At 42.7% G+C, this 14,898-nt stretch overlaps 1 protein-coding gene across 1 annotated transcript; it reads right to left on the bottom strand.

The window, feature by feature from the left end:
- Positions 1-899: 899 nt before the first annotated feature.
- On the bottom strand, positions 900-5,635 carry LOC310658213 (prolactin-like). Its single transcript, XM_083400084.1, has 5 exons — positions 5,597-5,635; positions 5,301-5,491; positions 4,123-4,230; positions 2,616-2,795; positions 900-1,574 (listed from the first exon to the last, which is right to left on the bottom strand). Exons 1-5 carry the CDS (start codon positions 5,625-5,627, stop codon positions 1,380-1,382), a joined length of 705 nt encoding a protein of 234 aa, XP_083256210.1. The 5' UTR covers positions 5,628-5,635; the 3' UTR covers positions 900-1,379.
- Between the last annotated feature and the right edge of the window lie 9,263 nt (positions 5,636-14,898).

Raw genomic sequence — 14,898 nt, 5'->3', positions numbered from 1 at the left:
ATGAAGGAATGTCACTTTTAAGCTAATTTTAGGCTCCAGGGCCAAGCAAGCTCACCTGGCAGCATGTTCCATTGAGTGACACAGAGCTTACTTGCAAGTAAATGAACATTGGATTAGTGGCATCTCTGTAGTGGATTTGTGCCCAAGCAAGAAATGAGGCAGAAGCCAAGAAAAACCAAGGAGAGAAAAAGACTGTGTTGTAGACCACCCTGATGGGCCCTACACATCCAGACAAGCTGCCTCTTCCATTGAAGTGAATGAGCAGCCATCGCTCCACCACATCTCTCTCTCTCTGTGTGTTCCACTCTAGGCCAGGAGTGTACTGAAACAAACCCATTTTTAAACCCTGAAATCAAAGTAAGGAGCTAGTCCATCTGATGTTATGGGAAAGAAATACAAGGGAGAGAGAAAGAATACTATTACACACCACCCCAATCTCTGTGCGGTGAGAGATTCTGGGTGTACTAGGTGTGCTTGCCAGGGTTTATTCCACCCCCCACCCCCCATTTTGGGCAATGAGGTACCATGGAGAAATGTAGTGACTTTATGATCTATAGTTTATTTACACATATATACAACCTGAGTCTAGCTGGAGGGAATTCCCAGCATCACACTTCCAAGAGGTTGTCCTGCTTCTCCCATAGTTGCAACAGCATGTAGCTCCAAAACACATATCAGTCATGCTCGCTCTCTCTCTCTCTGTTACAGCCTGTCACAGTCAGCCCATAAGGAGTTCTGATCCAGCTTGCAAACTGACCTTCCTGCTAGCTTACATCAGGCCAAACGGAAATCCTAAACCTTTTTCAAACCCTTTTGTCTTCCCTTGGTGTCTGGTACTGAATGTCTTGATGGCTCATATTTTGTTATGTTATTGCTGGTCTTTCAAGGCTGGCCTGGCTCCAGCAGTGTTTGACACAGTTTACTCAAACCTTGATTAATTCTAACATTTACTATATGGGGAAGATCTAGCACCCAGGAGTTTAGGGGGTCCTTGTCCCCCACAAACTTATAATAATCATTATCGAAGAACCAGGTGTGCTTTTCCGGCTAGTGATCGTTTTACTAGTTACATGCTCACATTAAAAAAATGAACTATTTAAAATGCAATTTCAGGCAGCATTTGATTTGTGAGCTATCACCAAAGTGCACTTTGTCTGCTGTGTCAAGCCACATAGTCATAATTTGTCCTCTTTAATTTTTCAGCCGATTACAATGGAAAAGAAATTGGGGGCAAAGCTATCTGAATCCAGCTTTTCAGTTAATAATTCAATGAGACCGCAGGCATGATAAAGACCTTTATAAATTATTTTGCTCGCCGTCCACAGACAATACAGAATGCTAGTCCTGGAAACTGCCTTGCCATTGCAGATTTAAAAAATTCAGCAACTATTTGCTGGCACAATCCTACATTTGAGAACTTTTAAGTAGTTTTGTACTTTGTTGGAGTCTCTCCTGAAGCAATGGATAAACTCATAGTCACTCATTAAATTGCCTTCATTATTAATGGATAAACCAGCTGCTTCAGATGATCCCACGCCGCTGAGCGAATTGCTGAAAATCCCCATTGATTGCATCTGAATAAAAGAAAGGAAAATGAAATGAAATGAAGACAGGATGTACACAAAACCAAACCTACATTCCTAAAAAAAATGATAGGACTAGAGTTAAAAATATCAAAATCAGAGTTCGTGAAATATTCAGTAATGAATAGTTTTAACCAATGTGCTCAGAAATAACTGACATGGCATTATTCTAAACTTTCAAGACTAGCATTTTAGCATTAAACTAGAAATGTGGAAGTAGTACCAGGGATTTACATAGGATGTGACTTAACTGCAGAAGCACAGAATTTTATTTTTTATTAAAAGAAATACCGTGGTAATCTCAGCATTCATTTAAAACAGCACAAGTTTCTAGTCCTTACAGATTATAGAAATGGTGGATTGGGCAGGGAGAACTGAGAAGGATTTCCAATAGTTAGGAGGCCAGGATTGCAGCATAGTTCTTTGCCTCTCCTAGTGATCACGGAAGAAGAATAAATATTCCTTGAATCCCATGTAAAAATCCATTCATAGCTGACTTTTTGATACTATACTTCTGCCACTTGGGGCTTTCATTGGAAATTTCAAGGTGGAGAAAGGCAGGTTTATAGGATGCTAACTGGGCTGAAAGCCTCAGAAGTAAGTGCTATTGAACTCAATGGGGCTTGTTCCTAGGTAAGTGATGTCAGGCTTACAGCTATGGACAAAGAGCATTCTATCTCACAGGGATACTTTAGAAAACTTATACCAATGGGATCTCTTCACTAAGCACCCTTTGCTTGTCTGTTGAGCTCTTGAGATTCTCCGGAGGCTCCACCCCCTCCTTAGCCACACCTCCTCTTCCCAGGCCACATCCCTCTCCAGCCTGCTTCATACTCTCCTTGACTGCTGTTTGCCTGCCTGGAATTTGTCCTTGAACTCTGGTAAGGGCATGTGGTTCTTAAAAGGCTGCTTAGAAGGGAATGAGGGCTGGGAAAAGGCTGAAAAAGATCCCTAAGCCCGGTTGTTTCCCACAGGGCACAACATACAAGTCACAAGCAAAGTTCGGTTCTGCCTGAATTTAACCAAACTAGCCTTCTCCGTGATTTTTTCCACTCCCGTCTCCAGCTCCTGCACCATGTTGCTGATTTCCTTGGCTTTGTGCAGGTTCCCATCCGACAATTTAGGATGATGGACTCTGCTCTGGTCAAAGTGGGACAGAGGCTCTTTCCAGGCTTGCAAAAGCCTTAGGATCAATTGCGTTAGCTCTTCTCTCTGAGTGTACAAGAGAGACAGATAAAAGAAGACAAATATCAATTTGCCTTGGCTGTCCTTTCCATCCCTGTTCCCTTCCAGCATATTCAGCATTGTGAGTTGGATCAAGACTCCCCATGAGTGAAAATTCTGCTCATGGGGTGCTCTGCTGAAGGAAGCTGAGGAGGTGATTCCCCCTCCACGCCCCAATTCCTCCTTCACCTTGCACCTCCCAACGCCACCTCCCATGCTGTTCCAAAGGCCTGATCTTCCATGATGACAGCTTTTTTGGGGGTGAGGGCACAGGGATGGTGGTCAGTGAAAACTGCTTCCTTCTTCCTCTGGTGCAAGCATGGCCAACATGGTGGCTTCCAGGTGTTGGACTGCAATTCCCATCAGCCATAGCCAGCGTTACCAATGGTCAGAGATGATGGGAGTTGTAGTCCGGCAATATCTGGGGGGCACCATGCTGACTGACTCAAGTGGGAGAGAGAAAGAGACCGTTTTTGTGACTGAAAGGAGGAAGAGGGCAAGGGAGATGGTAAACAGGAAAGAGGAAGGGATGAGATGAAGAGGAAGGGAGGTTAGAAGGGGACTAGCACAGCCCTGAACTCTTCAAGCTAGACAGAGATATTATGAAAATTTACAGAGAGCTGCAGAAGGAGAGAGAAGGGAGGTAGAGAAGAGGTAGAGAAGGGGAAGTAGGGAGCGGAAGAACAAGAGATTAGAGCATATGGCTCTGCGGAAAGAAGCAAAGACATGGGCAGAGTGCAAAGAGGAGAGGGGTGGTGTGCCAGACATCAGCAGAGCAGCAAAGGTAGAGGAGAGCCACTGGGGATTCCCAAAGGTTGGTGTAGATCAGAGAGATGCATGTTGTAATACAACTTGACCATGTTAATGGCAGAGGAGAAGGAAGAGGGAGCATAAATTTAATGTGGATGCAGGCAGCCAACTCTTCCTCCAGAACATGAGCGGTTCTGGCATTCTAGTGCAATGAATTCACTTACTTAAAAAAACCAACCAACAACCACATTTTGCGATAATGAAAGTGCACTGGAAAGAGTGGAGCATTTGATTGACACAATGTTGTAGAACCTCCCCACCAAATGTGTCACCTCCACAAAAGCTTTCTTAAGCAAATCCAAATGGGTCCCCCCAAAAACGTGGGCATCATAGAACCTCCCCCCAAAATTGGGCAAACAAATCAAGTTGAATAATCACTAAAAAGTTGTATGGAAGTGATGATTATGCTGGAAGGATCCACTGGTTGTCTAGTGGTCAAGTCCCTTGCCCCCAAACTGGGTAACTGGCTACATCAGCAATGTAGATCATGCCATGTTGTACTTACTGGCATTTTCTGAACATATTCTTTGGCATTGGGAGTCAACAACCAGGAGGTGTGGCATTTGCCAACAGATTTGGTCAGCTCGTTCCCACCAGGTAGAAAATATTTTCCCTGCAAATGAAAGAAGAAGGTCTCAGGAGTTAATTTGTCAAAGCATAGATCTTTTCCACAGTCAACAACTTGAGGAGGCTGCATGGATAGGACAGCACCTGATGGCACAACAAAACCAGATGTTGTCTGTGTCAGAACATCAAAAGGTACCATGTGCATCCAAAGGTACCGTATTGCACCTAACAGCTACGGCTCCCAAACTACGTATGAGGAAATATCTATTGAACTCACAGGTTTGCAAGCGATGCACCCGTAGGCTTCATGTTCAGGAAGATGGGGTTATGAAATAAAGACTGCTATCCTAGCATTATCCACCCATCCATCTTTACATTTTAATCCCACCTGTCCTCCAAGGAGCTCAAGGCAGTCTACATAGTTCTCCCCTGCCCTCACTTTAACTCTCACAACAGCCCTGCAAGGTGGGTTAGGCTGGAAAAAATTACCTCGCCCCTAAACCACAGCAATGAGCTTTAAGTAAGAGTGGCAATTTGAAGCTGGTTCTTCCCCAGGTCTCTAACCACTACATCAGAATGGCTTTTAAACTTCTGAAAGGAAGATATGAGTAGGTGTCTATTTGTGTATGCACACACACAACAACAACAACAACAACAACAATATATGGGGTAGGAAAGAACATTTGAATACCATAAATATGCACACAATTGGGCAGTTAGTCTTCTGTGTTTGACTATTGTATTTTTATACCCAGTGCTGCCATAAGTCCGGGATTTTCTGGACGTACCGGGATTTCAAAGGCAGAAGCGACGTCCGGGGAGGAATTTCTGGAAGGCGGAATTTTGGAGTTTTCCTGAAAAAAAGCCCCTCAACAACTTTGGGGGTGTCTGGATTTTTTTACTTCTTGAAATATGGCAACCCTATAGCCGCAGGTCTCAGGGTGTTTCACACCATAAAATTACAATATAAAAACACATAATACATAATAAAAATATATATAAAAACAAGAACAACGCCATAATTTCCCCCCTCCTTCCGCCACATATTTTAAAATCAACCCACCGCAGCTCGGGAATGGAAGTAAGGGGGAAGTTGGGACAAGCCCAGAAACTCACCACCAGATCTAATTGGAGGGCTGTGGAGAGCCTGTAGATCCTGCTGGAGTGCAGAATGACCCGGTCGAAGAGATCAGCCACAGCTAAGAAGCGGCAGTCGGCGTCTTCCCCGGCACACTCGGCCACGGAGCAGCCTCCTCCCAGCGGCTTCTCGAGCGCCCACAGCAAGAGCAGCACCGGCCAAGCGACACCTGGAGGGAGCAGAGCGGAGAGCGTGGGCGGGCCAATCGCGCAGCGCCGCCGCCGGAGACGCACCAATCGCAGCTCGGCCCGCCTGCCCAGTGCCCGCCTCTTACCTTCCTTGGCGGCGTCTTGCGCGGGCCACATGCTGCTGCTCCTGCCGACTCCGACGCGGGCGGCGGCGGTCCATTGCGACCCCCTGGCTGGTGGAGAGGCCCTTTATAGGGTACGAGCGAGCGGAGCGGAGGCGCCGGGAGCTCGCTTAGTCATTCCTCGCTCTCCCTCTTCCTTCCGTCGGATTTGCAAAGCTGGCAGCGAAGATTTACCCGATCGTGCGGAGCGTTGGCTCCAGGGCAGAGCAAGCAGAGTGGCAGTCCTTAAAGGAACTCTGGGCTGCGCGTAAAAGAAACGCGGGCGAGGGAAAGGGGCGCCTCGGAGGTGATCTGCTGGTTGCGCAAAACGCAAAATGCACGCTGAGCAGGGGCGCTAACTTGAATAAAAGATGGACTTGGAAAGCCGTTATAAGGATATGCATGGAAATTCAACCAAGGGGAAGCGAGGAAGTCACTTAACGACGTTAATAAGTGTAATTTTAATAAGGTTATGATGTATGTTTGTGAGCTTTGTTTGTTTATAATTTTGTGAAAATTAATAAAAAAAAGTTGAATAAAATATGGAGGGAGGGGCAGGTAAGCCCCGGCCTGCATAATCAACAACTTAATTAAATTTATTTATTTGATTTTTCAACTTCAAATTTTACAGATATATCAAACATAAATCATAAAAACAAGATTCAGTGGATTCTCCATCCTCCCCTATGTAGGTCCTATCAATCAGTTCCTCCCGCATCTTTTACCATAATCCAAACCCTTTACTTCTTCCATTATGTCCAGAATCAACCTTAAACGACAAGTGCTATTCCAATCCTACTAACGATTTTAACTGTTTACAGTCGTCTTTAAGTTAATTTCCCCCATTCCTCACATAATTGATCACTTGATGCTGTGCATGCACACCATTTGAATGGCAATACCCATTAACTTTGGGGAGACTGGCCCCCTCCAAAAAAATATGGGGGGGAACAAGAGACCCCTCGGCATCCTTATGATGCTAGATATTGTCCTCCATGGGCATAGCCAGGATTAGTGTTAGGAGGGCAGGATACCGACCTTTCAACGTCCTCTGTCTAGCAGATTCAGAATGAAATGTCTCAACAACAGTTGCTTTAAATTACTTTCTTTTGACACCAAGTGTTCAGAAAAACCTGCCAAAACCTTTCTACAATTTCTACTTTTAGTTAAGTATTTTTATTTATTTACTTGATTTGGTGAATCCCCTGGCTATGCCTATGTTGCCCTCTCTGTCGATGAGGAAGAACTGCGCACAAACACCCGCATTTTCACATAGACAGCTGCCTTATGTACCATGCCGGATCACTGCTCTATCAAAGTCAGCCTTGTCTACACTGACTGGGAGCTGCTGTCTGCGGTTTCAGGCAGGAGATGTTCCCAGCCCTGCCTGCAGATTCTAGGAATTGAACGTGGGCCTTTGCATGCAAAACAGGTGCCCTTCCACTAAGCAGAAATGGTAAAGGTAAAGGGACCCCTGACCATTAGGTCCAGTCTTGACCGGCTCAGGGTTGCGGCGCTCATCTCGCTTTATTGGCCGAGGGAGCCGACGTTTGTCCACAGACAGCTTCCGGGTCATGTGGCCAGCATGACTAAGCTGCTTCTGGCGAACCAGAGCAGCGCACGGAAACACCGTTTACCTTCCTGCCGGAGCGGTACCTATTTATCTACTTGCACTTTGATGTGGTTTTGAACTGCTAGGTTGGCAGGAACAGGGACCGAGCAATGGGAGCTCATCCCGTCACGGGGATTTGAACCGCCAACCTTCTGATCGGCAAGTCCTAGGTTCTGTGGTTTAACCCACAGTGCCACCCGCGAAGCTCTTCCACTAAAGAGGCATTTGGTTTGAACTCTTATTTGTTTGTTTTAATTTTTTTTTATTCAAAATTAAAACAAGACATATTATCCAAAAACATATTATCCTTGTCCCCCCCATTTTTCCTCCCTCCCCCCTCCCACACAAAACCCACCCGCCCCCACCCTCCGACTTCCCTCAGTTCCAGTCTTTGGTTTCTCTGAGACTGCTGTTTTCTGTATGTTACAAAGTTGTATAGATCCTCAAACTGTTTAGCTGATTATTATCAATAAAAAGTTTGTGAATGTTTATTCAAAACCTGCCATCTTCAGATACTTTGTAAAGGATTCCCATTCATCCTTAAAGTCACAGTTATCCCTGTCCCGTAGCTTATGTGTCAGTTTTGCCAGTTCTGCATAGTCCGTCGATTTTTCTTGCCATGATTCTTTAGTTGGGGTTTCTTCAGTCTTCCATCCTTGTGCTACCAGAACTCTCGCGGCTGTTGTTGCATACATGAAGATGTTTTTCAGCTTTTTTGGCAGGTCTTTCCCTACAATCCCCTCTTGTTTGTTTATTATGTTTTATCTGCCACCTCTGTTCCCCACCCATAAGGAGTCCAAGATGCTGTACATGGTTTTTCCTTCCCCAATTTATCATCGCAACAGTCCTGTGAAGTAGGTTAGGTTGAGGGACAATGACTGATCCAAGGTCACTTTGTGGCTGAGAGGGGATTCGAACCCTGGTCTCTCAAATCGTAGCCCAACACTCTAACCACTACATCACCTTGGCTTTCCATTCTAAATATTTGCAATTAAAAGTACCAGGCACTTAAGTGTGTGATCCTGGGCATTCCCACTTGGAAGTCACTCCCCACTGCGTTCAGTACAATTTAATCCCAGGTAAATTCCACCCTTGGGACGCAGGTGGCGCTGTGGGTTAAACCACAGAGCCCTGGGCTTGCCAGTCAGAAGGTTGGCGGTTCGAATCCCGTGACAGGGTGAGCTCCCGTTGCTCGGTCCCTGCTCCTGCCAACCTAGCAGTTCGAAAGCACGTTAAAGTGCAAGTAGATAAATAGCCACTGCTCCGGGAAGGTAAACGGCGTTTCCGTGCGCTGCTCTGGTTCACCAGAAGCGGCTTAGTCATGCTGGCCACATGACCCAGCAGCTGTACGCCAGCTCCCTCGGCCAATAAAGTGAGATGTGCGCTGCAACCCCAGAGTCGTCCACAACTGGACCTAATGGTCAGGGGTCCCTTTATCTTTACGTAAATTCCATCCTTAGGCTGAAATCCTATGCACTTACCAGGGAACAATTTCCACTGAGATCAGTTGAGCTTTCTACAAAGCAGACATGCATGGAGCAGAACTCCACATTAAAAATAACTGGCAAAATCAAGCAATCAGATGCCTTTTCAAAAGGCTTGCAAAGTATGTGTTAATTATATTCACTAGACATGAGTACAAGGTTGAATGTCTTTTGTTTAGGTGAGTGCAGGTTAAATTTTGGCTAGAATATAGGTCAGGGATGGGGAAAGTGTGGCCCTTTTAACTGATCAGATTTTCGGGGAACACCACAAACCCAGGGCAGAGACCTAGTTCCTACTCACAAATCCTTCTCGATGATCCAAACAGGCAAGAGGTATTATCAGAGTTTAGGACAAATTCCAGCCAGGCAAAAACACTTGGGGTGTGCAGCTGGACCAGCAAGGGGTGTGGCTTGAGGAGAGAGGGCGTGGCCTGGGGAGAATTCCAGGAGTCTGATACGGCTGAAGGGTTACTTTCAGCCTCTGGGATTGAGGTTTCTCATCCCTCGGTTATAGCATACAGGTCTGCCCTGGAGGAGAATGCACTGCACCACCGTGGTGGTTCCTTTGTGAAAATGCTATGTTATTTGCAGGTTAAGACAGAATGAAAAGTACAGTCAAACGTGCTAGTCCCAAGGCAGAATGTGACTCAATCTCAAAGTCCTTCATCAAGGTCACATCAATCTGCTTCTGACAATCCAGTGTTCCCAAACTGCTTGCATTGCTGTCCCCACAGCCAAGTAAGATTGTCAGGGGAGGGGGCCCACCAGAGAACACATTGCCCATGGCCCCCTCAAACCTGGTTTTTGCTTTCCAAGCCATTATTGCATTATTGAAATATTATGCCCCATCATTTTGAAACTGCATTTAAATAGCCACTTTTATTTTTATGGCAAGTCTTTTTATCTTTTACCTTTCCATCCTACTTGGGGTATTTGTTTTTAGGTCACTACCATATGCTTCCATTTAGATGCACATGTTGGTGTTGTGTTTAATTCCCTGACTTCCACTAGATGACAACTTGATTGTAGTGAGGAAGCCTCCAGGCTTCCTTACAAACCAGTGTTGAAACTGGAATAAATGGACCAAGTTTCCCTCCCTCCCTTAATGTGATGCACACAGATGACTAACAGAGGCAGCTTTCTCCTAATTTGTTGTCAGTCACATGGATGACAAGTTGGCTTGAAAATGCCCCAAAGCAGCGTGACACATGGATCTGCTTCCACTTCTATCAGTTTTATTTAGCAGTGAGGACAATAAACCAAGCAAGGTGTTAGTAAGTTACCCAAACAACTGGTGCTATAGAAGGAAGTTTGGTGGCAGAGTTTCGCAGGAGCATTGGTGAAGGGTTTTGCCACCCTTCCTTGATGTATGTACTGTATATATGTAGTTGTTGGCCCCTTGCTTGTCTTTAAAGACAATGGAGTGCACTTCCAGGGGTGAAGTCAATTCGCTGCATTAGCAGCACCGAAATGACCTCCCCAGGACTTTGTACGCGAATCTTTGTACGCATACTTCTTGGCCTCTGAATGTCTTCTCAGAATACAGCCTAAGGTGTGGGGGAGTACGTGAAACCCTGGTGAAATATGTGAGATATTTGACCTATAGAAGGCATCATTTAGCAATTTAACTTTCCTTGTACTCGTATTTTTGACTGAACGTGTTGCTTTCCCTTTGTCCTTGCTGAGCACTTTTTGTTTCCGTTGAGGTGGCTACTGATTTATTTCTTCTATTATGGTTTTCAACGTGTAAGAGGTTAGAGAAAGTAAACGTATCTATATGAGGGACGAAGGGGTTTCATGGTTTTGTACTACATTTGTCAAGAAGAGGTTGCCTGTGTTTCTGCAAGGGCGCTTTGTGATGTAAAAACAAAAATACAGAGGGAAAGTCATTTGGCGAGTTGTATTCCATTTTATCTCAGATCTGGGGACAGACAAACCAAAAGTAATATTGTAAACCGCCCTGAGATGATGGTGGTACACAGATTTAATTACTAACAACAATTACTTTTTTTTTAATATTTTTTTTTTTTAATATTTTATTCGTTTTTGCATAAAAGACAACAAAGCAAAACAAAACAACAAACAATACACCAAAAACATACAGAATTACACAAACATAACATACTACAAAAAACAGAAATAAAAACAATCTTATCTTCATATTAATCTTGCATTAACTTGTTTCTCTGACTTCCCCGAGTCTCCCTTCCCTGTATTCCAATTCATACAATTAAACAACAAATCCCTTCCCTCTGTCATAATTAACCTCTTTTCTGATTTGAATGTCTTAATATAGCTTATTCAATGCTTAGAACTTAGAATGTTGGGTCTTCTGATCCTTAAAATTTTACTCCAATAACCTTCTACATTCAATCTGATGTTATTTTAACATTCATTAATCTTGTAGTGTTTCTGTAAATAGTCTTTAAATTTCTTCCAATCTTCCTCCACCGTCTCTTCACCCTGGTCTCTGATTCTGCCAGTCATTTCTGCGGATTCCATATAGTCCATGACTTTCATCTGCCATTCCTCCAGCGTGGGTAATTCTTGTGTCTTCCAATACTTTGCAATAAGTATTCTTGCTGCTGTTGTGGCGTACATAAAAAATATCCTGTCTTTCATACGTACCTCTTGGTTGACCATGCCCAGGAGAAAGGCCTCCGGTTTCTTTGGGAATGTGTATTTAAATACTTTCTTCAGTTCATTATAGATCATCTCCCAAAAGGTCTTAATCCTTGGGCATGTCCACCAGAGATGAAAAAAGGTACCTTCAGTTTCTTTACATTTCCAACATTTGTTATCGGGCATATGATAAATTTTTGCTAGTTTGACTGGTGTTATGTACCATCTGTATATCATTTTCATAATATTTTCTCTTAGGGCATTACATGCCGTAAACTTTAGCCCAGTGGTCCATAACCGTTCCCAGTCGGCTAGCATTATGTTGTGACCCACATCTTGTGCCCATTTAATCATTACTGATTTCACTTCCTCATCCTGTGTATTCCATTTCAGCAGCAGATTATACATTCTTGACAATACCTTAGTTTTGGGTTCTAGCAATTCTGTTTCCAATTTTGATTTTTCCACCTGGAAGCCAATTTTTCTATCCAATTTATATGCCTCCATTATCTGATGATAGTGGAGCCAATCACGGACTTTACTTTTTAATTTGTCAAAACTCTGCAGTTTCAATTTATCTCCATCATGTTCTAGTATCTCCCAATATTTTGGCCAATTGGCCTCCATATTGAGTTTTTTGACTGCTTTTGCTTCCATCGGAGATAACCACCTTGGAGTCTTGTTTTCAAAGAAATCCTTATATCTAATCCATACATTAAACAATGCTTTCCTGACAATGTGAATCTTAAACATTCTGTGAACTTTAACCTTGTCATACCATAAGTAAGCATGCCACCCAAACGCATTATTGAATCCTTCTAAGTCCAGTATATCTGTATTTTCAAGAAGTAGCCATTCTTTCAGCCAGCAAAAAGCTGCTGCTTCATAGTAAAGTTTCAAGTCTGGCAGGGCAAAGCCTCCTCTTTCCTTTGCATCTGTTAATATTTTAAATTTTATTCTTGGCTTTTTGCCCTGCCAGACAAATCTGGATATATCTTTCTGCCACTTCTTGAAACAGTCCATTTTATCAATAATCTGCAGTGTCTGGAACAAAAATAACATTTTTGGCAATACATTCATCTTTATCACAGCAATACGACCTAACAGTGAGAGTTTTAGATTAGACCATATATCTAGATCTTTTTTTATCTCCATCCAACATTTTTCGTAGTTATCCTTATATAAGTTCCCATTTTTTGAGGTCATAATAATTCCCAGATATTTCACTTTTTTCACCACTGTCAAACCTGTCTCATTCTGAAACCTTTCTTTCTCTTTTTCTGTTAGATTCTTTGTCAAAACCTTAGTTTTTGTTTTGTTGAGTTTAAAACCTGCTAATCGACCAAACTCTTGAATCAGTTCTAAAACCCTCTTCACACTGGACTCTGGCTCCTGCAATGTCAAAACCAAGTCATCTGCAAATGCTCTTAATTTAAATTGTTTAACTCCGACCTGTATCCCTCTTACCATCTGGTCCTTTCTAATCATATTCAGCAACACCTCCAGGACCGATATAAAAAGCAGAGGGGAAATAGGACAACCTTGTCGTGTTCCTTTTTCTATTCTGAACTCTTCAGTCAAAACATTGTTAACAATTAATTTTGCTTTTTGTTCAGAATAGATTGCACTTATACCATTTTCGAACTCTTGGCCTACCCCCATACTATGGAGATTCTTTTTCATAAAACCCCAAGAAATGTTATCAAAGGCTTTCTCCGCGTCCACAAATACTAAAGCTGCTTTTGTGTTTATTCTTTCCTGTAAAAGTTCCAAAATGTCAATTATATTCCTTACATTATCAGATAGGTGCCTTCCTGGGAGAAAGCCTGCTTGGTCCTTGTGAATCTCCTCCGCTAAAACCCTCTTTAATCTTCTAGCCAAAATGTCAGCAAAAATTTTATAATCCACATTAAGTAATGATATAGGCCGATAGTTCTTAAGTTGGTGTTTTTCCGATTCTGTCTTTGGTATGAGAGTCACAAAAGCTTCTTTCCACGTTTCTGGTGTCCTTTTCCCCTGTAATATGTCATTACATATATCCTTCAAGGGTTGAATTAGCCAGTCTTTCATTGATTTATAATATCTTGCCGTCAACCCATCAGGTCCTGGGGACTTGCCAAGTTTCATATTTTGGATGGCGCTCTCTACCTCTTGTTCTGTTATCCTGCAGCTCAATTTAAATTTACTTTCTTGAGATATTTCCGGTAGCCCATTTTCTTTCAAGAATTCCTCCATATCTGCTTCCTTCTGTGGTTGTTGTGAATAAAGCTGTTTAAAGTATCTTTGAAAGGTACTCCTAATTTCCACTGGGTTCTGAATAATTCTTCCTTCCTCTTCTAAATTTGTTATTGTATTCATTTTCTGTCTCTTCTTTATTTGCCATGCCAATAACTTTCCACATTTGTTTGCTGATTCGAAAGTTCTTTGTCTCATTTGTCTGACCTTCCATTCAATCTCTTGATTTATCATTTGCATGTATTGTGCTTGATATAACTTTATCTCTCTCAAGATTTGTTGTGATTTTGGATTTGATCTCAGTCTTTTTTCACCTTCCTTAATCTTTTCCAATATCTTTTCTCTTTTTTCCTGTTGTAATCTCTTCTTGAGTGCGTTCTGTTGTATCAAAAATCCTCTCATAACAGCTTTACTTGCGTCCCATACAGTTCTTTTTTCCACCGTAGTGTTTAAATTTATCTCAAAATAGTCTTTCAGAGTTTTCTGGGCCTTCTTGGTTATTTCCTCATCTTTAAACAGAGAGTCATTCATCCTCCATCTGAAAGAACCAGTTGGTTGTAAGTTCATTACCATCTTTACAGCATTGTGGTCGGAGTAAGTCTTTGGGCAGATTTCTACTTTTTTTGTCTTTGGTGCCAGTCCTCTTGTGATCCAGATTTGGTCAATTCTTGTCCATGTCTTTTTGGCTTCAGAAAAGAAGGTTCCTTCTCTTTCTAAAGGATTTTTGGTTCTCCAGATATCCACCAAGTCCAGGTTATCAGTCAGTTCAAAAAAGGTTTTCGGTAGTCTCCCATCTTTGGTGACTACCTGCCGTTGTGCCTTGTCCATATTTGTAGAAACAACTCCATTCATATCTCCCATCAAGATCACATTGTACTCCAGATAGTCCATCAATGTCTCATGTAGCTTTTTGAAAAATTCCGATTTTCCTTCGTTCGGTGCGTATACGCCAACAATCAGATATTTCTGTCCATGGTGTTGAATTTCAATTGCCAAATATCTTCCTTGTTCATCTTTAAAAATTAATTTTGGTGCTAGGCTCTCTTTTGCATATACCACCACTCCTCTTTTTTTAACTTTGTCCGATGAAAGAAACTCTTGACCTAGTCTTTTATTAATTAGAATTTTTCTATGGAGCCTAGTTACATGTGTTTCCTGTAAACAAATCAAGTCCAATTGTTCTTTTTTTAAAATGTGAAAAATTGATTTTCTCTTAGAAACCACGTTTAGACCGTTGCAGTTCCAGCTTAATAGTTGCAGAGACATCTTGAAGTTGGTCTGCTATATTCCTCCAGAAGCTCCCAATGTGTCTTCTTTCTCTTCTGGTCCCGGTG

Source organism: Podarcis tiliguerta (assembly GCF_965153285.1).
Source record: "Podarcis tiliguerta genome assembly, chromosome: 10".
NCBI classification, from domain to species: domain Eukaryota; kingdom Metazoa; phylum Chordata; class Lepidosauria; order Squamata; family Lacertidae; genus Podarcis; species Podarcis tiliguerta.
This window is presented reverse-complemented; position numbering and strand designations above follow the sequence as displayed.